Source organism: Anomaloglossus baeobatrachus, chromosome 2 (assembly GCF_048569485.1).
Source record: "Anomaloglossus baeobatrachus isolate aAnoBae1 chromosome 2, aAnoBae1.hap1, whole genome shotgun sequence".
In the NCBI taxonomy this organism is placed as follows: domain Eukaryota; kingdom Metazoa; phylum Chordata; class Amphibia; order Anura; family Aromobatidae; genus Anomaloglossus; species Anomaloglossus baeobatrachus.
In genome coordinates this window covers 401,468,259-401,490,980 of record NC_134354.1, presented here as the reverse complement: position 1 = coordinate 401,490,980, position 22,722 = coordinate 401,468,259, and the positions used below count along the sequence as shown (strand labels likewise).

The window sequence follows — 22,722 nt, the reverse complement described above, 5'->3', positions numbered from 1 at the left end:
CTTATAAGGCAAGTGGTGTGTCAATCATACAATATAGAGAGATACATCTTTTTTATACATATACATCATAAATATCACAATATAGCTTAAAAGGTCAGAACGATGTCCAGTACGTCAGTGTCAGCACTAAATTGCAGCACATGTACACTTGATTGAAGATATGGCTATCATTTGTTCCCGGTTAACCATTTGTGGCGCGCGGGCGGACGCCCGGGAGGCACCGCACCGCCGCGAGCGCGTCCGGCCACCGCCATGGCGACCACGGGAGCGGTCATATGGACGCGCGCATGGCGACACAGAACACCAGGGCGAGCGCACGCACGCACTGGTGCCAAGACAAAGGTAGCCTCTAATTGAAGGGGGGGGGAAGGGGGGGGGGAGAAAAAAGGGGAAAGCGTTGGGGAAAGAAAATCCGAAAAAAACACATATAGGGGAGAACGCCCCATATAACCATATAACGCACATATATGTTTCAAAAGCCCTATAAAGAAGACATATATTTAATAAACAGAGTTATATTAAATGTATCCTTACAGATATCAGGTAAGGCGGGCCTATGCATTCTTGCGATGATCTCATGGATCACGAACTCCTCCAGAGTCGTATGTGGGCATTATAATAGGTCCGGAGTCACATGGAAGAGAAGACGTAAACTAAAATTAAAAAGATGATAAAAAATATTAAAAAAAGGACCAGACAGGTAAAAAACACACGAAGGAGCAATACATAGAGCTGCAGACTGATAATTTACAAATATACGAAGAAGATAGTTGTTCAGGACACTCTATAGAAAGGACACGAAGCTTAAACACTCATTCAGCCCATGGGGCTGTAGAGTCTTCAAGGTCCATATCCATTCAGTCTCACGCTGTGTAAGAAGGCGGCTAACATTGCCGCCCCGAATCCCGGTTATGATCTGGTCAATGCCCCTTACCTTCAATAGGGTGTGGTCACAGCGATGGTATTTCTTAAAATGCCTAGGTATTGTTTTTAGGCTTTCGATGTCTACCTCGTCCCTGGCGGCCTGGATGTCACGAACATGTTCTCTCACACGGACCTTCAAGGCCCGTGTGGTCAGGCCGACATAGACGAGGGGACATGGACACACAGCATAGTATACCACAGCCTTAGAGAGGCAATTAATTTTCTTCCTGATGGGAAAAACTTTCCCATCAGACGAAGTAAATTCTGTCGCTGTCTCAATATTGGGGCATGCCACGCACGCCCCACAGGGTGAGCAGCCAAATCTCGGCCTCGGTGTAACAGAGGCAGAGGACATAAACGGAAGGACATTTTTATCCTTTTTATTGTAATGACTGCAAGTCAATATGTCCTTCAAATTCTTGGCCTTGCGGGCCGCAACCGATGGCTTGTCAGAAAGATATTTCTGAAGAATGGGATCAATCGTGAGTATAGACCAATACCGGGACATGACTTCCACCATCCGATCCCAGTGTGAGTGATACCTGGTGATCATTCTGACAATGTTAGTATTATTAGTCCTATGTCCACCAAATAACACTTCAACACGTGGGGAGTTCCTGGCTCTGTTGTACGCTTTTTTAATGGACCTATTGCTATACCCGTGGTCATGAAATCTTTGCTTAAGATCCAAAGCTCTGGATTCAAAAGCAGAATCTGAAGAGCAGATTCGCCGTAGGCGAAGAAATTGTCCTATAGGGACCGCTCGTACAACATGTGCGGTGTGGGCAGAAGTAGCATGTAAAACAGAGTTCACAGACGTGTCTTTGCGATATAGGTCCGTTTGCAGAAAACCTGAAGTGTCTCGTATGACCAGGACGTCTAGGAATTCAAGGGACGTGTCACTGTACTTATGAGTTAGCCGTATATTCATCTCATTCTTATTCAGATTTTGTATAAATAAATTAAGATCTAGGATAGTCCCCTGCCAGATAAAAAAGATGTCATCGATGTACCGCGTCCAAAATGGGACGCGGTCCACCGATGACATCCAATCTGACAGGAGAAGGTCCCTCTCCCACAGCCCCAGGAATAAATTTGCATATGAGGGCGCAAAGGCCACCCCCATTGCTGTACCCTGGAGCTGCAGGTACAGGGACCCCCCAAAAAAGAAAAAATTGTGAGTCAAGGCAAAACTCAATAGTTTCATGACAAAGTCCCTCTCAGTCCCAGACATGCCGGTCATTGAGAGAAAATATGAAGTCGCCTGTAGTCCGTCACGATGTCGAATGCTCGTATAAAGCGATTCGACATTGCAAGAGACCAACAGGGAACCCTCCCCCACATAGATGGAGTCAATTTTTTGTAGAAAACTACTCGTGTCTCTGTGTATGACGGAAGAGACTCAACTAAAGGTTTCAGCAAAGAGTCGATATAAATGCATACACGTTCAAGAAAATTGCCCACACCCGACACAATCAGTCTCCCAGGTGGCGTATTTACATCTTTATGTATCTTAGGTAGCAGATACAAAATCTGAATAAGAATGAGATGAATATACGGCTAACTCATAAGTACAGTGACACGTCCCTTGAATTCCTAGACGTCCTGGTCATACGAGACACTTCAGGTTTTCTGCAAACAGACCTACGGTATATCGCAAAGACATGTCTGTGAACTCTGTTTTACATGCTACTTCTGCCCACACCGCACATGTTGTACGAGCGGTCCCTATAGGACAATTTCTTCGCCTACGGCGAATCTGCTCTTCAGATTCTGCTTTTGAATCCAGAGCTTTGGATCTTAAGCAAAGATTTCGTGACCGCAGGTATAGCAATAGGTCCATTAAAAAAGCGTACAACAGAGCCAGGAACTCCCCACGTGTTGAAGTGTTATTTAGTGGACATAGGACTAATAATACTAACATTGTCAGAATGATCACCAGGTATCACTCACACTGGGATCGGATGGTGGAAGTCATGTCCCGGTATTGGTCTATACTCACGATTGATCCCATTCTTCAGAAATATCTTTCTGACAAGCCATCGGTTGCGACCCGCAAGGCCAAGAATTTGAAGGACATATTGACTTGCAGTCATTACAATAAAAAGGATAAAAATGTCCTTCCGTTTATGTCCTCTGCCTCTGTTACACCGAGGCTGAGATTTGGCTGCTCACCCTGTGGGGCGTGCGTGGCATGCCCCAATATTGAGACAGCGACAGAATTTACTTCGTCTGATGGGAAAGTTTTTCCCATCAGGAAGAAAATTAATTGCCTCTCTAAGGCTGTGGTATACTATGCTGTGTGTCCATGTCCCCTCGTCTATGTCGGCCTGACCACACGGGCCTTGAAGGTCCGTGTGAGAGAACATGTTCGTGACATCCAGGCCGCCAGGGACGAGGTAGACATCGAAAGCCTAAAAACAATACCTAGGCATTTTAAGAAATACCATCGCTGTGACCACACCCTATTGAAGGTAAGGGGCATTGACCAGATCATAACCGGGATTCGGGGCGGCAATGTTAGCCGCCTTCTTACACAGCGTGAGACTGAATGGATATGGACCTTGAAGACTCTACAGCCCCATGGGCTGAATGAGTGTTTAAGCTTCGTGTCCTTTCTATAGAGTATCCTGGACAACTATCTTCTTCGTATATTTGTAAATTATCAGTCTGCAGCTCTATGTATTGCTCCTTCGTGTGTTTTTTATCTGTCTGGTCCTTTTTTAATATTTTTTATCATCTTTTTAATTTTAGTTTACGTCTTCTCTTCCATGTGACTCCGGACCTATTATAATGCCCACATATGACTCTGGAGGAGTTCGTGACCCATGAGATCATCGCAAGAATGCATAGGCCCGCCTTACCTGATATCTGTCAGGATACATTTAATATAACTCTGTTTATTAAATATATGTCTTCTTTATAGGGCTTTTGAAACGTATATGTGCGTTATATGGTTATATGGGGCGTTCTCCCCTATATGTGGTTTTTTCGGAGTTTCTTCCCCCAACGCTTTCCCCTTTTTTCTTTCCCCCCCCCTTTTGCCCCCCCCCTTCAATTAGAGACTACCTTTGTCTCGGTACCAGTGCGCGCATGCGCTCGCCCTGGTTGTTCTGTGTCGCCGTGCGCGCGTCCATATGACCGCTCCCGTGGTGATATTATCGCCATGGCGGTGGCCGGACGCGCTCGCGGCGGTGCGGTGCCTCCTGGGCGTCCGCTCACGCGCCACAAATGGTTAACCTGGAAAAGATGATAGCCATATCTTCAATCAAGTGTACATGTGCTGCAATTTAGTGCTGACACTGACGTACTGGACATCGTTCTGACCTTTTAAGCTATATTGTGATATTTATGATGTATATGTATAAAAAAGATGTATCTCTCTATATTGTAAGATTGACACACCATTTGCCTTATAAGTCATATATACGCCTCCGTCATTTGGGAACCGCCCCCTGTATTTCTACATTAGATGTGGATCAATGGGGGGGAGGTGTAGCCTTTATCAATGACGGGGACATTGCTGACGCATGATTTACCATGGCTGTTTAGTTGCCATGGCACTTTGATACATTCGGTATACTTATCTAAGAGCCCTTGTGAGTAGATGGTGCGGCACATGTCCACTCCCCTATATGACGCGGTTGACACACCCCCTGGCTGGTGACGCGGTGCCTATGTTTGGAGACTTCCGGCACCGCGTCATCATGGGGGCGGAGCCTAGCCCGGCATCTTGGGCTTTTCATCAATGAAAGGGTGGACACACCCCCTGGCTGGTGACGCGGTGCCTATACTTTTGAGACTTCCGGTACCGCGTCATCATGGGGGCGGAGCCCAACACGGCATCTCAGGCTGTCTACCAATGATAAATGTTAATAAAAGGGAGTTTGGGGGACTCCGATTGAATAGGTCTATTCTGATTGGCCCGGACTTACATGGTCTATGAGTGGACGGTTTTTATTTATAAGGACGCTTCTTTTTATCCTGAGACCACCCCCGGAAGAAGGATTATCGAAACCTATAGGTCGGGTCTGGACTCTCACACCACGCTTTAGGTATGCTAGATTTTTGTGATCAGGTATTCCGTGCTTGCATTTATATTTGCACAAAGCAAGGATATTGATGTTAGTAGTTATGGCTGCAGCACGGTTTATGCCTGTCAGTCAGTGGACTTTCATTATGATGCCATTTGGTTGTTTTATGTGACCTTTTGGCCACTGAGCTGTCTTGCTATAGCCATCTGCATACCAGTGTGCTGTGAGGGCGCCATCTAGTGGTTCTCATCACCTGTCTCTACAAGTTTTAATATGCAATGTTATATGTATTTTTCACTTAATAAAATGTATATATATTTTTTCAAACTACTAAGCCTTTGTACAGATTTTTTCCTCTCGTATTTAGCACCGCGCTGTATAGGGAGGACCCGTCGAGTAATGTAAAATGCAAATGTGTCTTGAGTATTTCATAGTGTGTCAAGAGCAATACAGGGTATGGGAAGTAATATAGTATATTTTATATATGTGGTAAGAGTCATAGACACACAGCAGCAAAACCTAAAAACATAAATACAATTCTGAACAACAAAAGGCACAACACCATACTACAATCACAAACAAACTGTTTCTTTATTTCACTGACAGTTTCTCCCACTTTGCATAGCATTGCAAGCGAACATAGCCAAAGCACATCCACCTGCCCTCAGATGCAATGAGTCACTGTTAACCTGGTCCATTGTCTTGTGGTTTTACAAGTGAGCCAAGTAAAACCAAATGGATATAATCTAATTTTTCCACTACCGTGTTGCCCCTGAAATAAGACCTACACCGAAATTAAGTGTTACTAGGATGATTTTTCAGCCTTTTCGGAGCATACTTATAAGCTCTACTCCAAAAATAAGCTCTGGTACAGTACCATACTATAATAGTATCCTCAATTAGAGCAACCCTTTTAGGATATTTAACTTTTATTGGTGTACATTGCCCAGTCGTGTTTCTGTAAGCCCCGGGACTTTATAGTCACATACCAGCTAGTTAATGGAAAATGAATATTCACCCCTTCGCCTACCCACCCCTGTACACCAGGGTCAGTGATAGGAACGTGGGATAATTCCAAATGAATATTCACCCCTTTCCCCCACCCATAATCCTGCCCACCCCTCTGTACCGGGGTCAGTGATTGGAACGTGTGTTTATGGAAATGAATATTAATTTTCCATTAACGGGCGACCTAATCATTGAGGCCAATACAAAATACAAGTGATCACCTGAACCCATCTTTTGGAGCCAAAAATAATATAATGCCAAATACAATTAAGAAAAAATACGGAGATCTGACCTGCATCATTGAATAATATTGGGCAGACTGCAATCCGATTTTTTTTTTTATCGGATGTTACTTGTCCGATTCATACACTTGTGTAACCCCGGCATACAGAAGACATACATACGCAGTAGTGTGACTATCCTTAACGCACTGTGGGCTGCATGTCCGAGTTTCATCTAGAAAACTCAGATAATTTTTTACTCATGAGCAATGAATTTTTATATGGAAATATGGAAAAAATTAAAAGACTAAATACAGTTTCTTATGCTAAGAAACTGCTTGTATATGTAAAAACGGTATGCTATATGTTTGCTCCGTATGGAATCTGATTTTTTTTTTGGGCACACATAGACTTGGATGAGACTCACCCATTCAACATACGGATGACACAAGTGTATGCTACAATTTTATCATGCGCAGGTTCGGGTCGTGAAACAAAAATAAAATAAAAAATAATGCTCATCTGCACTACCACATTGAATAACATTGGCCTCAGTGCATTGGTGTATCATCTGCTTTTTATGGACAGCAGCCCGACCTAAAATTTACTCGTAAATTTAGCCCACAGGAGAGTGAAGTAGAATTTGCTTTCCCAAGCAGTAAAAAATATATGCAAACGTATATCTAGACTGTAGTCACATAGACCAGTCTTAATCGGATTGTCCGACCTTGTGGTCAAAGTATGCATCACTCAATGACTGTAGACTTGTGAATCCTTATAGCATGTGCACCGCACGTTGCCAGGATTCTCTGTTGCCGGTGAGAGCAGTGGTGCCCGCAAGTTTGCGATTTGCACACATGCAGTCATGTGTCGACTAGACGTGCTCAACCTCACACAATTTAAGTGCGTAAGTCTAGTTGGAATATTGCCGAAAGTATGCAAATTGTACCATAAGACCGAACAATCCTTTAATTAAAAGTCTGCCGAAGTAAGATGCGTGAAATGTATTAGGAGGTACACAAGTTTTACAGAAGTTGGCATATCTTTCAGCTTCCTTCTGCTACAGAGTCAGAAAATAGACCCAAGTCATCAACTGCAGTACATTACTTCTATAATTTATGCCACTTTCTGTTGTAAAGTACAGAGAAACTGTTGAAACTTGGTAAGTCATACTTCCTCCTTTAAGTTCCATGCAATTTTAAGAAAGGAGGAAGAGCTAGTGTAAAACTGCCAATCACAAAAAAAATCTTTTGTATGCCATTTTCTGGTATAAAAAGCTTGATAAATCCCCCACCACCTGTTTTCATTGAAAAATTCAGTGCACTTCCATACCAATTCTGAATTAAACATTTTTTAGTAATGTCATATGGTCGGCATCAAATAATATAGGCACACCTGACCTGCAGATTTCCTGATACCCCACTTTTCAAACATGGGCACAAACCCATCAGGACATGGTATTTCATTACTCATTTTAATTATGGAAATTTTCATTTTTATTGCAGGTAGAAAGCAAAGCATGCACATTCTTAAAGCTGGGAACAGTAATGTCAGAAAGAATAGACTACCTGGAACCTGAAACACAGGCTTAATGTAACTAGGATGGAAAAGCCTTACGATGGGATAATAAAGACTAAACCACCAGGAGCAGCCATAGGTGTACTGTTTGACCAACTCGTTCACCACCAGCAATCCTTCTTCTGTGCTCCTAATCTAGAGTGATGGGAAGTTACAATCAGATAGTTAGCAGCAAGGAATCAGGATATACGGATATGGGATCTCTTAAAAGACAACAAGTAAAAAATTGGAAGAAAATAAAAAAAAAAGCACTAACTGGTGAAAAAGTGTATTGACCATCAAGTTCATCAACTCCATAGATGGGGCTCTAGAGCACAGTCACAAATCTAGTTACATCTTATGCTTCAAATTACCCAGATAAAAAAATTCTAGGCCAAGGCCAAGTAGATAACAGATTCCAAATCTGACCATGGTTGGAGCCCCCAGATTCTAACATACAGACATAAAATTGTTATAGGAGTAAGGCCAGTTCCAAAACGTCTGACATTTAAGGTCTATAGTCTTGACCCAAACTCAACAGCTTCATATATGCTTATGAGTGTGTTAGGTAGCCACTGCCTCTCCAAAAATCACAGCCCATACTTGAACTGTGAATGTCGGATATGTGAAACTGACCTAATTATAACAGAAAGTAATCAATCAATTAATGCATATAATGAACCAGGCTGTAGGGTATAATAATGGATTCTTAGTAAGTAGTTGGCTATTTGTTCAATTAATACAATCATATTACAAGGATACGAAGGATCACGAACAGAAGAAACTCATATATAGATGGCGGGTTCTTCACTTAGTCTACATTGTTCCTGACCATCTATAGTAAGATACTAAACATTGTCGAAGATTCCGGTTTTGACCATTTGTGGTCCATCACAGATGAAAATTTATTTGCATAGGCTTTTAAATGCATGATTTCTTTTTACATAAGTTTAAGCCTCTTACAAAAAAATACAATAGGTACTTCAATGTGGAATATTTAATCAGATTTACAGTCATCTTCTTGTTCATTACCAATTATATTCTTACAACGCTATCCAGGGTCCCAGCCATTTTACCTTGAAAATCATAATCAGCTCAGAAAGATGGTCACGAGCACAATACTGTTTATGGAGAAATGGTAGAAGCCTCCTTTGTCTCTTTCAAAGCTATTACTCCTTGAGTACCTTCTTGTAAAGTAATAATACTGCAAATGTACCCTTATAAAGTACGGTAATAATGCCCCGAATGCCATTTTATCAAGTAATAATGGCCAAAGCCCATCTCATTTGGTATTGCTGCTCTTATTGCCCCTTTGAAAAATAATAATGCCAAGAGTCCCCATATAAATTAAAAATCGCTTAAGTACCCCATTATAAAGTACTAATTCCACGAGTACCCCCTTATAAAGTAATAAAGCCAGAAGTGTCTTCTTTGAAAGTTAATAATGCTTTGAATGCTCTATTATAAAGTAATAATGCATCCCTAGTAACTCCTTAAAAAGTAGTAATGACCTGAGCATCGCTTATAGGCTGGATTCACATGATTGCATGGCATCCGATGCGAGCACATCGGATGTGATATGCTAATGACCACCGACTCCCACTATGCTGGGAGCGTGATCAGAGTGTCATACAACTGCGATCCGACCCTGCAATCGAATCAAAGCTGCGGAGGGGAGGGACTGGAAACTGAGCTAAAATGTTGCTACTTTTGGTGTTCGTATGCCATTTATGCCCAGATTCAAAAAAGTAGACGAAGCTAGGGTGGGATGGGGCATGGTGATTAGCACTTATCAAATTCATGACGAGCAGCAACATTTGCTACGCCACAAATCCAGCAGGGACTGCAGCAGATTTTTTTGTGATTTACACACCACTTGTCCAACGCTAATGATTCTTGAAGACGCAAATGCCTCTTCATGAATCAGGAGCGTTTAACTCCAGCCCGTCTCCTCAACACCGGTGTGAATGATGGTCTCGATGAAAATGTCCCATAGTCTTCATAGATTTCTTTATTTGCTCTCCACTTGTGTGAGAAGCAAAGTGACATGGCTAAAGGTACCGTCACACTAAGCGACGCTCCAGCGATCCCACCAGCAACCTGACCTGGCATGGATCGCTGGAGCGTCGCTACACGGGTTGCTGGTGAGCTGTCACACAGGCAGATCTCACAAGCAACCAGTGACCATCCCCCAGCCAGCAGCGACGCGTGGAAGCGATGCTGCGCTTGGTAACTAAGGTAAATATCGTGTCACCAACCCGATATTTACCTTGGTTACCAGCGCACACCGCTTAGCGCTGGCTCCCTGCACTCCTACCCAGAGTACACATCGGGTTAATTACCCGATGTGTAGTCTGGCTATGTGTGCAGGGAGCAGGGAGCCGGCACTGGCAGCGTGAGAGCGGCGGACGCTGGTAACGAAGGTAAATATCGGGTAACCAAGGAAAGGGCTTCTTGGTTACCCGATATTTACATTGGTTACCAGCGTCCGCAGAAGCCGGCTCCTGCTGCCTGCACATTTAGTTGTTGCTCTCTCGCTGTCACACACAGCGATGTGTGCTTCACAGCGGGAGAGCAACAACTAAAAAATGGTCCAGGACATTCAGCAACAACCAGCGACCTCACAGCAGGGGCCAGGTTGTTGCTGGATGTCACACACAGCAACATCGCTAGGAAGTCGTGCCTCAGCAGCGATGTTGCTAGCGATGTTGCTTAGTGAGACGTGGCCTTAAGCCACCGAGGTGTATTGAACAATTTACTGCAGCAGGACATGAAAATCTGGCACTATGCTGTGGAAATCTAGTTGGGACAGACAGAGAAATACCATACCCAAAGGATAGAAAAGGGAGCAGCTAACAGACATTTCAGTAGATGCTGAATGCCCCTAGCAGTGAGAAATAAAATATAGGACGCAGCTGTGTGTATTTGTCACGCTCCCCGGGTCCCCTGCCACGCTCTCCGGCTCCCCTGCCTCGCTCCCCGGCTCCCCTGCCACGCTCCCCGGCTCCCCTGCCTCGCTCCCCGGCTCCTCTGCCAGGCGTCCTCCGCTCCACAGCCTCCAGGCCCCATCACCTGCGGTCCCCAGGCGGCCCGGTCCCCGCTCCCGGCGCCCGTCGGCAGCTCTGCTCCAGCCCGGCTCTCCTGCCTCCTGTTCACCGCTCCCTGCTCTGGCTTCTGGCACCCGGGCCTCGCGCATGTGCATTAGGGCGCGCGCGCGGTCATTGACCCTCTCTTAAAGGGCCAGTGTCCTCCAACAGGATATTGAAGAATCAGGTACAGGGTATATAAGGGGGTCCTTTCCAAGTGGGCGGGGCCTGTTCTTGGTGTTTTGCTAAGCTAGGAGTCAGGTCTCCTTGTGTTTTGTGGTATACTTACCTATCTCTCTCCTAGAGCCGCTCCTGCCTCGCCAACCGGTTCTGACGATACCCGAACCCCGAACGGTGACGGTCTGCCATCCCGTCAAGTTCATACCATCTCCGAACCCTGTGGTGACCCGTCTTCTCGCTCCGTCGGTTCCGGACTCTGCCTGACGTCATCTCGGCCTCCGAACCTGAGCTCCGTCACCCGGACTACCTTCAGTGACTCCGTGGTCCCAGGGACTTCTACACTCCTCTGAACGGACTGTCCTGCTACCTGTAGTGCTCCGGCTACCGGGCACCTTGCCCTCGATGAGGTGTTCAGCCCAGTGGATCCACCTCCTGGGTCTGCCCGTCCACCTGGCCCTAACAGTAAGAACAGGCCATGGATCCCGCCGAAGCACTAGCGGCCCAGCTGGGCACCCTGCAGCAGGAACTCGTACGACAGCGCGAGACCCAGTCCCGCATGCTGGCCTTCATGTCCTCTGTGGATACCCGCCTGCACATGCTGCAAGCATCTGCCACGTCCCTGGCATCTCAGGTTACTACTGCACAGTCCACGGCCACGGTTCCCGTGGCGGCTACTTCGGAAGCTTCTAAACTCCGCTTGGCCTCTCCACCCCGATATGCCGGTGATCCCAAGACCTGCAGAGAATTCTTAAACCAGTGCTCCCTCCATTTCAAGCTGCTTCCGCACTTGTTTGCCTCCGATCAAGCCAAGGTGGCGTTTGTCATGTCCCATCTAGAGGGTGAGGCACTGGCCTGCATGAACCCCTTGTGGGAAAAGGAGGACCCTGTGACCACTAACATCCAGGAATTCCTGCAGGCATTTAGAAACACCTTTGACGAACCCGGACGTGCCGCCGCATCCGCCTCATCACTCCTCAGGCTACGTCAGGGGACCATGACGGTGGGGCAGTATGCCATCCGCTTCCGCACTTTGGCCTCAGAATTGGGGTGGAACAATGAAGCCCTCACCGCCGCTTTCTGGGAAGGACTCTCCAGCCGTATTAAGGACGAGCTGGCAGGCCGCGATGTTCCTTCCACCCTGGATGCCCTGATAGCACTAGCCACCCGCGTGGACCTCAGATTCCAGGAACGATCCAAAGAGGTGTCCCATGAGAGACGTCCGATACGGCATTCCTCTCCTCCGCAGAAGCCCGCCGTACTTCAGTCAGCGTCGTCTGGTGTCTCTGTCCACGAGCCCATGCAGATTGACCGTTTGCGGCAGTCCGAACAACGGCTCGCCAAGGGCCTCTGCTTCTATTGCGGAGAGGGCACACACCTTCTACGCTCCTGTCCAGAGAGGACGGGAAGCTCCAAAGCCTAGGGTTGGTAGGAGAGGCCACCCTAGGAGCTGGGACTCTCTCAGACCCGGTTACGTGGACTGTTCAAGTGACAACGGGAGAGACGCGGTTCACGGCCGAGACGTACCTCGATTCCGGGGCAGCAGGCAATTTCATCCAGCAGGCCACGGTGGACAAGTACCAGGTGCCTGTTACTCCACTCGACAAACCCCTCGTGATTGCCTCTGTAGATGGGAGACCCCTCTCTGACACCATCTCGTGGATCACCAAGCCGGTGGAACTACGTATCGGTGCCCTGCACACCGAGAACATCGCTCTCTACGTCCTCCCACACATGTCTCATCAAATCCTGCTGGGACTCCCCTGGTTACGGACACACGAACCGTCAGTCAGCTGGTGTACTGGTGAAATCACCCGATGGGGCTCCTCTTGCCACGAGAACTGTCTGAAGACTATACAGCCCATCCGACGACCTCCGGTTCCGGAGTCCCTACCGGGACTGCCCTCGGCCTATTGGTTCTTCGCGGACGTCTTTGATAAAAAGGAGTCAGAGGTACTTCCGCCACATCGTCCTTATGACTGTGCCATCGACCTACTCCCGGGAACTACACCACCTCGAGGACGGATATATCCGCTGTCTCCTGCTGAAACAAGGGCCATGTCTGCCTACATCACGGAGAACCTGGCAAGGGGATTCATTCGGAGATCCTCCTCTTCTGCGGGAGCAGGCTTCTTCTTCGTTAAGAAGAAAGAGGGCGACCTACGCCCATGCATTGACTACCGGGGATTGAACCAAATCACCGTGAAAAATAAATACCCCCTGCCGCTCATCCCCGAATTGTTTGATCGGCTTAGAGGAGCTTGTGTGTTTACCAAGTTGGATCTTCGGGGTGCCTACAACCTGGTCCGCATCCGCTCTGGGGACGAATGGAAGACCGCATTCAATACTCGCGATGGGCACTATGAATACTGTGTGATGCCCTTCGGCCTGTGTAACGCACCAGCAGTCTTTCAGGAATTGGTGAACGACGTGTTCCGGGACCTTCTCTACGTCTGTGTGGTGGTGTATCTTGATGATATCCTGGTCTTCTCTCCGGACCTCCAGACCCACAGAGAGAACGTGCAGCTGGTACTACAAAGACTGAGAGAGAATCGTCTGTATGCCAAGTACGAGAAGTGTGTCTTCGAGCAGTCTTCTCTTCCCTTCCTGGGTTACGTAATCTGTGATACCGGTCTGCAGATGGACCCGGAGAAGGTCTCTTCCAATCTCAACTGGCCCCCTCCTTCCGGACTGAAGGCAATCCAACGCTTTCTGGGATTCGCAAACTATTACCGTCAGTTCATCCCTCACTTCTCTGCTCTGACTGCACCTCTCTCCGCCTTGACCAAGAAGGGGGCTAATCCAAAGGACTGGTCACCTGCGGCCGACGCCGCGTTTGGCTCCCTGAAACAGGCATTTGTTTCTTCCCCTGTGCTCCACCGTCCTGAGTTAAACCGACAGTTCACCTTGGAGGTGGATGCCTCCTCCTCGGGAGCCGGAGCAGTGCTCATGCAGAAGTCCTTCTCCGGGAAGATGGTTACTTGCGGTTTCTACTCCAAGAGCTTCTCAGCGCCTGAACGCAACTACACCATCAGTGACCGAGAGCTATTGGCAGTCAAACTGGCTCTGGAGGAATGGCGCTACCTTCTGGAGGGAGCAGTGTACCCCGTGATCATTTACACGGACCACAAGAACCTGGAATACCTGCGGTCCGCTCAGCGACTGAACCCACGGCAAGCCAGGTGGTCCTTGTTCTTTGCCAGGTTCGATTTTCAGCTCCATTTTCGACCCGCGGACAAGAATGTACGAGCAGATGCCTTGTCCAGGTCATTCCTGCCCATGGAGCAGGAGGAGGAGACATCCCAGCCCATCATCTGCCCTAGTAAAATCATTCCGGTGGCCCCTGTCACCCTGGCCCAGATACCGCCCGGGAAGACCTATGTCTCTGAGACTGACAGGCAAAAAGTGTTGCACTGGGGCCATGCCTCGAAAATAGCCGGCCATGCTGGTCAGAAGAGAACATGGAGTACAATTGTACGTCACTACTGGTGGCCATCCCTTCGCAGGGACGTCGCTTCTTTTGTCTCAGCCTGCTCCTCTTGTGCCAGGAACAAGACGCCCAACACCTGCCATATGGTCGTCTTCTGCCTCTGCCTATACCCTCCGTTCCGTGGCAACACATTGCAATGGGCTTTATTACGGACTTGCCCCTGTCCTCCGGACACACAGTCATATGGGTCGTGGTGGATCGGTTCTCCAAAATGGCTCATTTCGTCCCTATGGCTGGACTGCCCTCTGCCCAGGAACTCGCTGACGCTTACATACAGCACATCTTCCGGTTGCATGGCTTTCCATCTCACATTGTGTCCGACAGAGGAACTCAGTTTACCTCCCGCTTCTGGAGGGCCCTCTGCAAACATCTGGGAGTGACTCTGGACTTTTCTTCAGCCTACCATCCTCAGTCGAATGGCCAAGTGGAACGAGTCAATCAGATCCTGACCTCCTTCTTACGTCACTTCGTTAACGCCCATCACGACGACTGGTCCACGCTTCTTCCTTGGGCTGAATTCTCCCATAACCACCACGTCAGTGAGTCCTCCTCCAGCTCTCCCTTCCACGTCATTTATGGACTTCAGCCTTCCGTCCCTTTACCTGTATCCTCTACCTCGGATGTCCCTGCTGCTGATGCTGTAGTCCGTGACTTTACGACAATTTGGGACTCTGTCAAGACGTCCCTTGGACGTGCTTCCCTGCGGATGAAGAGACACGCAGACACCAGGCGTCTGGATCCTCCGTGTTTCTCTCCAGGAGATCTGGTCTGGCTTGCTTCCAAGTACGTCCGATTGAAGCTACCATCATACAAGCTGGGTCCTCGCTACATCGGGCCGTTTAAAGTCCTCAGCAAAGTAAATGAGGTCTCCTACAAGCTGCAGCTCCCGGCCACGATGAGAATACCCAACTCCTTCCACGTCTCCCTGCTCAAGCCGGTTGTCCTTGGTCCCTTCTCCGCTGCTGCCAGTTCTGCTCCTCCTCCTATTGCTGATGATGACATCTATGCGGTAAGGGATATCGTGGCCATGAAAACCGTACGGGGCCGACAGTTCTTCCTGGTGGACTGGGCAGAGTATGGTCCTGAGGATAGGTCCTGGGAACCCCGTGAGAATGTGGGTACCCCCCTGATACGTGCCTTCTTGTCCCGGTTGCGGGGAGGGGGGCGTGGGGGAGGACTTCCTGCAGGCATTTAGAAACACCTTTGACGAACCCGGACGTGCCGCCGCATCCGCCTCATCACTCCTCAGGCTACGTCAGGGGACCATGACGGTGGGGCAGTATGCCATCCGCTTCCGCACTTTGGCCTCAGAATTGGGGTGGAACAATGAAGCCCTCACCGCCGCTTTCTGGGAAGGAATCTCCAGCCGTATTAAGGACGAGCTGGCAGGCCGCAATGTTCCTTCCACCCTGGATGCCCTGATCGCACTAGCCACCCGCGTGGACCTCAGATTCCAGGAACGATCCAAAGAGGTGTCCCATGAGAGACGTCCGATACGGCATTCCTCTCCTCCGCAGAAGCCCGCCGTACTTCAGTCAGCGGCGTCTGGTGTCTCTGTCCACGAGCCCATGCAGATTGACCGTTTGCGGCAGTCCGAACAACGCCGAGCAGAACGGCTCACCAAGGGCCTCTGCTTCTACTGCGGAGAGGGCACACACCTTCTACGCTCCTGTCCAGAGAGGCCGGGAAACTCCAAAGCCTAGGGTTGGTAGGAGAGGCCACCCTAGGAGCTGGGACTCTCTCAGACCCGGTTACGTGGACTGTTCAAGTGACAACGGGAGAGACACGGTTCACGGCCGAGACGTACCTCGATTCCGGGGCAGCAGGCAATTTCATCCAGCAGGCCACGGTGGACAAGTACCAGGTGCCTGTTACTCCACTCGACAAACCCCTCGTGATTGCCTCTGTAGATGGGAGACCCCTCTCTGACACCATCTCGTGGATCACCAAGCCGGTGGAACTACGTATCGGTGCCCTGCACACCGAGAACATCGCTCTCTACGTCCTCCCACACATGTCTCATCAAATCCTGCTGGGACTCCCCTGGTTACGGACACACGAACCGTCAGTCAGCTGGTGTACTGGTGAAATCACCCGATGGGGCTCCTCTTGCCACGAGAACTGTCTGAAGACTATACAGCCCATCCGACGACCTCCGGTTCCAGAGTCCCTACCGGGACTGCCCTCGGCCTATTGGTTCTTCGCGGACGTCTTTGATAAAAAGGAGTCAGAGGTACTTCCGCCACATCGTCCTTATGACTGTGCCATCGACCTACTCCCGGGAACTACACCACCTCGAGGACGGATATATCCGCTGTCTCCTGCTGAAACAAAGGCCATGTCTGCCTACATCACGGAGAACCTGGCAATGGGATTCATTCGGAGATCCTCCTCTCCTGCGGGAGCAGGCTTCTTCTTCGTTAAGAAGAAAGAGGGCGACCTACGCCCATGCATTGACTACCGGGGATTGAACCAAATCACCGTGAAAAATAAATACCCCCTGCCACTCATCCCCGAATTGTTTGATCGGCTTAGAGGAGCTTGTGTGTTTACCAAGTTGGATCTTCGGGGTGCCTACAACCTGGTCCGCATCCGCTCTGGGGACGAATGGAAGACCGCATTCAATACTCGTGATGGGCACTATGAATACTGTGTGATGCCCTTCGGCCTGTGTAACGCACCAGCAGTCTTTCAGGAATTGGTGAACGACGTGTTCCGGGACCTTCTCTACGTCTGTGTGGTGGTGTATCTTGATGATATCCTGGTCTTCTCTCCGGACCTCCAGACCCACAGAGAGAACGTGCAGCTGGTACTACAAAGACTGAGAGAGAATCGTCTGTATGCCAAGTACGAGAAGTGTGTCTTCGAGCAGTCTTCTCTTCCCTTCCTGGGTTACGTAATCTCCGATACCGGTCTGCAGATGGACCCGGAGAAGGTCTCTTCCAATCTCAACTGGCCCCCTCCTTCCGGACTGAAGGCAATCCAACGCTTTCTGGGATTCGCAAACTATTACCGTCAGTTCATCCCTCACTTCTCTGCTCTGACTGCACCTCTCTCCGCCTTGACCAAGAAGGGGGCTAATCCAAAGGACTGGTCACCTGCGGCCGACGCCGCGTTTGGCTCCCTGAAACAGGCATTTGTTTCTTCCCCTGTGCTCCACCGTCCTGAGTTAAACCGACAGTTCACCTTGGAGGTGGATGCCTCCTCCTAGGGAGCCGGAGCAGTGCTCATGCAGAAGTCCTCCTCCGGGAAGATGGTTACTTGCGGTTTCTACTCCAAGAGCTTCTCAGCGCCTGAACGCAACTACACCATCAGTGACCGAGAGCTATTGGCAGTCAAACTGGCTCTGGAGAAATGGCGCTACCTTCTGGAGGGAGCAGTGTACCCCGTGATCATTTACACGGACCACAAGAACCTGGAATACCTGCGGTCCGCTCAGCGACTGAACCCACGGCAAGCCAGGTGGTCCTTGTTCTTTGCCAGGTTCGATTTTCAGCTCCATTTTCGACCTGCGGACAAGAATGTACGAGCAGATGCCTTGTCCAGGTCATTCCTGCCCATGGAGCAGGAGGAGGAGACATCCCAGCCTATCATCTGCCCTAGTAAAATCATTCCGGTGGCCCCTGTCACCCTGGCCCAGATACCGCCCGGGAAGACCTATGTCTCTGAGACTGACAGGCAAAAAGTGTTGCACTGGGGCCATGCCTCGAAAATAGCCGGCCATGCTGGTCAGAAGAGAACATGGAGTACAATTGTACGTCACTACTGGTGGCCATCCCTTCGCACGGACGTCGCTTCTTTTGTCTCAGCCTGCTCCTCTTGTGCCAGGAACAAGACGCCCAAACACCTGCCATATGGTCGTCTTCTGCCTCTGCCTATACCCTCCGTTCCGTGGCAACACATTGCAATGGGCTTTATTACGGACTTGCCCCTGTCCTCCGGACACACAGTCATATGGGTCGTGGTGGATCGGTTCTCCAAAATGGCTCATTTCGTCCCTATGGCTGGACTGCCCTCTGCCCAGGAACTCGCTGACGCTTACATACAGCACATCTTCCGGTTGCATGGCTTTCCATCTCACATTGTGTCCGACAGAGGAACTCAGTTTACCTCCCGCTTCTGGAGGGCCCTCTGCAAACATCTGGGAGTGACTCTGGACTTTTCTTCAGCCTACCATCCTCAGTCGAATGGCCAAGTGGAACGAGTCAATCAGATCCTGACCTCCTTCTTACGTCACTTCGTTAACGCCCATCACGACGACTGGTCCACGCTTCTTCCTTGGGCTGAATTCTCCCATAACCACCACGTCAGTGAGTCCTCCTCCAGCTCTCCCTTTCACGTCATTTATGGACTTCAGCCTTCCGTCCCTTTACCTGTATCCTCTTCCTCGGATGTCCCTGCTGCTGATGCTGTAGTCCGTGACTTTACGACAATTTGGGACTCTGTCAAGACGTCCCTTGGACGTGCTTCCCTGCGGATGAAGAGACACGCAGACAAGAGGTGTCTGGATCCTCCGTGTTTCTCTCCAGGAGATCTGGTCTGGCTTGCTTCCAAGTACGTCCGATTGAAGCTACCATCATACAAGCTGGGTCCTCGCTACATCGGGCCGTTTAAAGTCCTCAGCAAAATAAATGAGGTCTCCTACAAGCTGCAGCTCCCGGCCACGATGAGAATACCCAACTCCTTCCACGTCTCCCTGCTCAAGCCGGTTGTCCTTGGTCCCTTCTCCGCTGCTGCCAGTTCTGCTCCTCCTCCTATTGCTGATGATGACATCTATGCGGTAAGGGATATCGTGGCCATGAAAACCGTACGGGGCCGACAGTTCTTCCTGGTGGACTGGGCAGGGTATGGTCCTGAGGATAGGTCCTGGGAACCCCGTGAGAATGTGGGTACCCCCCTGATACGTGCCTTCCTGTCCCGGTTGCGGGGAGGGGGGCGTGGGGGAGGGGGTACTGTCACGCTCCCCGGGTCCCCTGCCACGCTCTCCGGCTCCCCTGCCTCGCTCCCCGGCTCCCCTGCCACGCTCCCCGGCTCCCCTGCCTCGCTCCCCGGTTCCTCTGCCAGGCGTCCCCCGCTCCACAGCCTCCAGGCCCCATCACCTGCGGTCCCCAGGCGGCCCGGTCCCCGCTCCCGGCGCCCGTCGGCAGCTCTGCTCCAGCCCGGCTCTCCTGCCTCCTGTTCACCACTCCCTGCTCTGGCTTCTGGCACCCGGGCCTCACGCATGCGCATTAGGGCGCGCGCGGTCATTGACCCTCTCTTAAAGGGCCAGTGTCCTCCAACAGGATATTGAAGAATCAGGTACAGGGTATATAGGGGGATCCTTTCCAAGTGGGCGGGGCCTGTTCTTCGTGTTTTGCTAAGCTAGGAGTCAGGTCTCCTTGTGTTTTGTGGTATACTTACCTATCTCTCTCCTAGAGCCGCTCCTGCCTCGCCAACCGGTTCTGATGATACCCGAACCCCGAACGGTGAGGGTCTGCCATCCCGTCAAGTTCATACCATCTCCGATCCCTGTGGTGACCCGTCTTCTCGCTCCGTCGGTTCCGGACTCTGCCTGACGTCATCTCGGCCTCCGAACCTGAGCTCCGTCACCCGGACTACCTTCAGTGACTCCGTGGTCCCAGGGACTTCTACACTCCTCTGAACGGACTGTCCTGCTACCTGTAGTGCTCCGGCTACCGGGCACCTTGCCCTCGGTGAGGTGTTCAGCCCAGTGGATCCACCTCCTGGGTCTGCCCGTCCACCTGACCCTAACAGTATTGTGAAACGTGAGAATCGCCAGTGTCTCAAGTGAGCTTGCATACCTTTATTATTGTGTAGCCGGTACCGACGTTGTTAAGAAACTTGCACCTCTGTTAATATGAAGCGGTTAGCCTCTATACAGTGAAGCTGTATCATGGACATATCTGTGCCTGCCATCAGTGAGATCTGTATTTTTCTTCTGGCTGTCCAATAACGTTGTCTTTCAGTTGAACCCCCTGACTTCGTGGTCATCCTTGTTCTGCACCCCTATCCCAGAGTTCCTGAGATGCTCATTGCCTTAGAAATGTATTGGTATTGTCTAGTGTAGCTCCTCACCAGAATGACTTTAGCATTGCATCATATAGTACAGATAAATACCAATTTTAGAGATTTATGAATTTGCAAATTTGTTTTAACCCAAATAGGAGAACTACATTGATCAAAGTTTTCATCTAACCACTGGAAAGATTGAATGTTTCAATGAAGATCCCAGGTACTATACCTGATGCGGTAACAAGAGGTTTGAGGGTTTCCGGATGAATCAGTGATACTAGAGGGATGCTTGGTCCCATCCAAGTCTTGATATAGTAGGTAAGTTTGCTGACTTGACTGCTGACTTCCTTCAGTCCCTCTTCATTAGGCAAAAACTACAAGTAATGATAGGCATAATGCAAAGTTAAGCTGCAGCAAGAGACAGAAAGCGGTTAAGACTGAAGCACAATAAAAGCATTAAAAAGAAACAAGGACAAAGTGCAAATCTGTAGCTCCTGAGGAAGAATGGCCCAATTGATGGTACAGTAAAGCATATTCCCAGTCACGGCCATATAGACGAGCCAACCACAGCTTTTAAATGGTTGCCAATTAACGATATGTGAGCAGCTTGGCAGTCGTTAAGTGTACTGTTTACACATGCTGTCAACCATTCTGAACCCAATGAATGAACATTCTAAGGAACCATTGTTTCTGAATAATTTTTGACCCATCTAATTGGGTATATATTTATTTTGTTTATTGTACCATCATATCTAGAGGTTCCATCAGTATCAGACTGGGGTGGCAAGGTCTTAGCAGTAACATTGACACTGGGGCTCAATGTTCACCTACATTCAAATATTACATTATCATTCACAAAATTACTTTTTTTCTACATAACTGGTTAGTTAGGTAAATGAATGATGACATGCTGCTTCTATCTGTACATAGAGAATCAAGTGTATCCTGCCAATTACTGCTCATATAGGGTTGTGGGAAGGCCCAGAAGGATATTCACCAATTCCCCTGTAGACCAGTCTGAGCCTGGCTGCCACACTAAAACAGCAAAATACTGTATATTTTTAAAGAGAATGTACAACATATACACTACAGTTCAAATGTTTAGGGTCACTTAGATATTTCCTTATTTTTGAAAGGAAAGCACATTTTTTTCAATGAAGCTAACATTAAATTAAACAGAAATACACTCTATATATTGTTAATGTGGTAAATGACTATTCTAGCGGCAAATGTCTGGTTTCGAATGCAATATCTAAATAGGTGTATAGAGGCCCATTTCCAACAACCACCTCTCCAGTGTTCTAATGGTACATTGTATTTGTAAATTGTGTTAGAAGGCTAATGGAGAAATCTCTTGAAAACTCTTGTGCAAGTATGTTAGCACAGCTAACAGTTTTGCTGATTAGAGAAGCTATAAAACTGACCTTCCTTTGAGCTAGTTGAGAATCTGGAACATTACATTTGTTGGTTCCAATAAACTCTCAAAATGGCCAGAAAAAGAGATCTTTCATGTGCAATTTGACAGTCTATTCTTGTTCTTAGAAATGAAGGGTATTCCATGTGATAAATTGCCAAGAAACTGAAGATTTCCTACAATGGTGTGTACTACTCCCTTCAGAGGAAAGCACAAACAGGCTCTAACCACAGTAGAAAGAAGTGTGAGGCCCCACTGCACAACTGAGCAACAAGAGAAGTACATTAGAGTCTCTAGTTTGAGAAAAAAATATCTCATAAGTCCTCAACTGGCAGCTTCTTTAAATAGTACCCGCATTCGCCAGAGTCAATGTCTACAGTGAAGAGGCGACTCCAGGATGCTGGCCTTCAGGCAGAGTGGCAAAGAAAAAGCCATATCTGAGACTGGCTAATAAAAGTAAAAGATTAATATGGGCAAAAGAACACAGACATTGGACAGAGGAAGATCGGAAAAAAGTGTTATGGACAGACGAATTGAGGTGTTTGGATCACACAGAGGAACATTGTGACATGCAATGATCTACTGAAAAGATGCTGGAAGAGTGCCTGACGCCATCTGTCAAGCATGGTGGAGGTAAGGTGATGGTCTGGGGTTGCTTTCGTGCTGGTAAAGTGGGAGATTTGTACAAGGTAAAAGGGATTTTGAATAAGGAAGGCTATCACTCCATTTTGCAATGCCATGCCATACCCTATGGACAGCGCTTGATTGGAGCCAATTTCATCCTACAACAGGACAATGA

The 22,722-nt window shown here is 48.7% G+C and overlaps 1 protein-coding gene across 1 annotated transcript in view; it reads right to left on the bottom strand.

The window, feature by feature from the left end:
- CYP4F22 (cytochrome P450 family 4 subfamily F member 22) overlaps nt 1-22,722 on the bottom strand; it is a 143,486-nt gene that overhangs the window by 61,404 nt on the left and 59,360 nt on the right. The window contains exon 3 of the mRNA XM_075336096.1: nt 20,739-20,883. Coding sequence (XP_075192211.1) covers nt 20,739-20,883 — 145 coding nt within the window. The remainder of the gene's footprint in view (nt 1-20,738; nt 20,884-22,722) is intronic.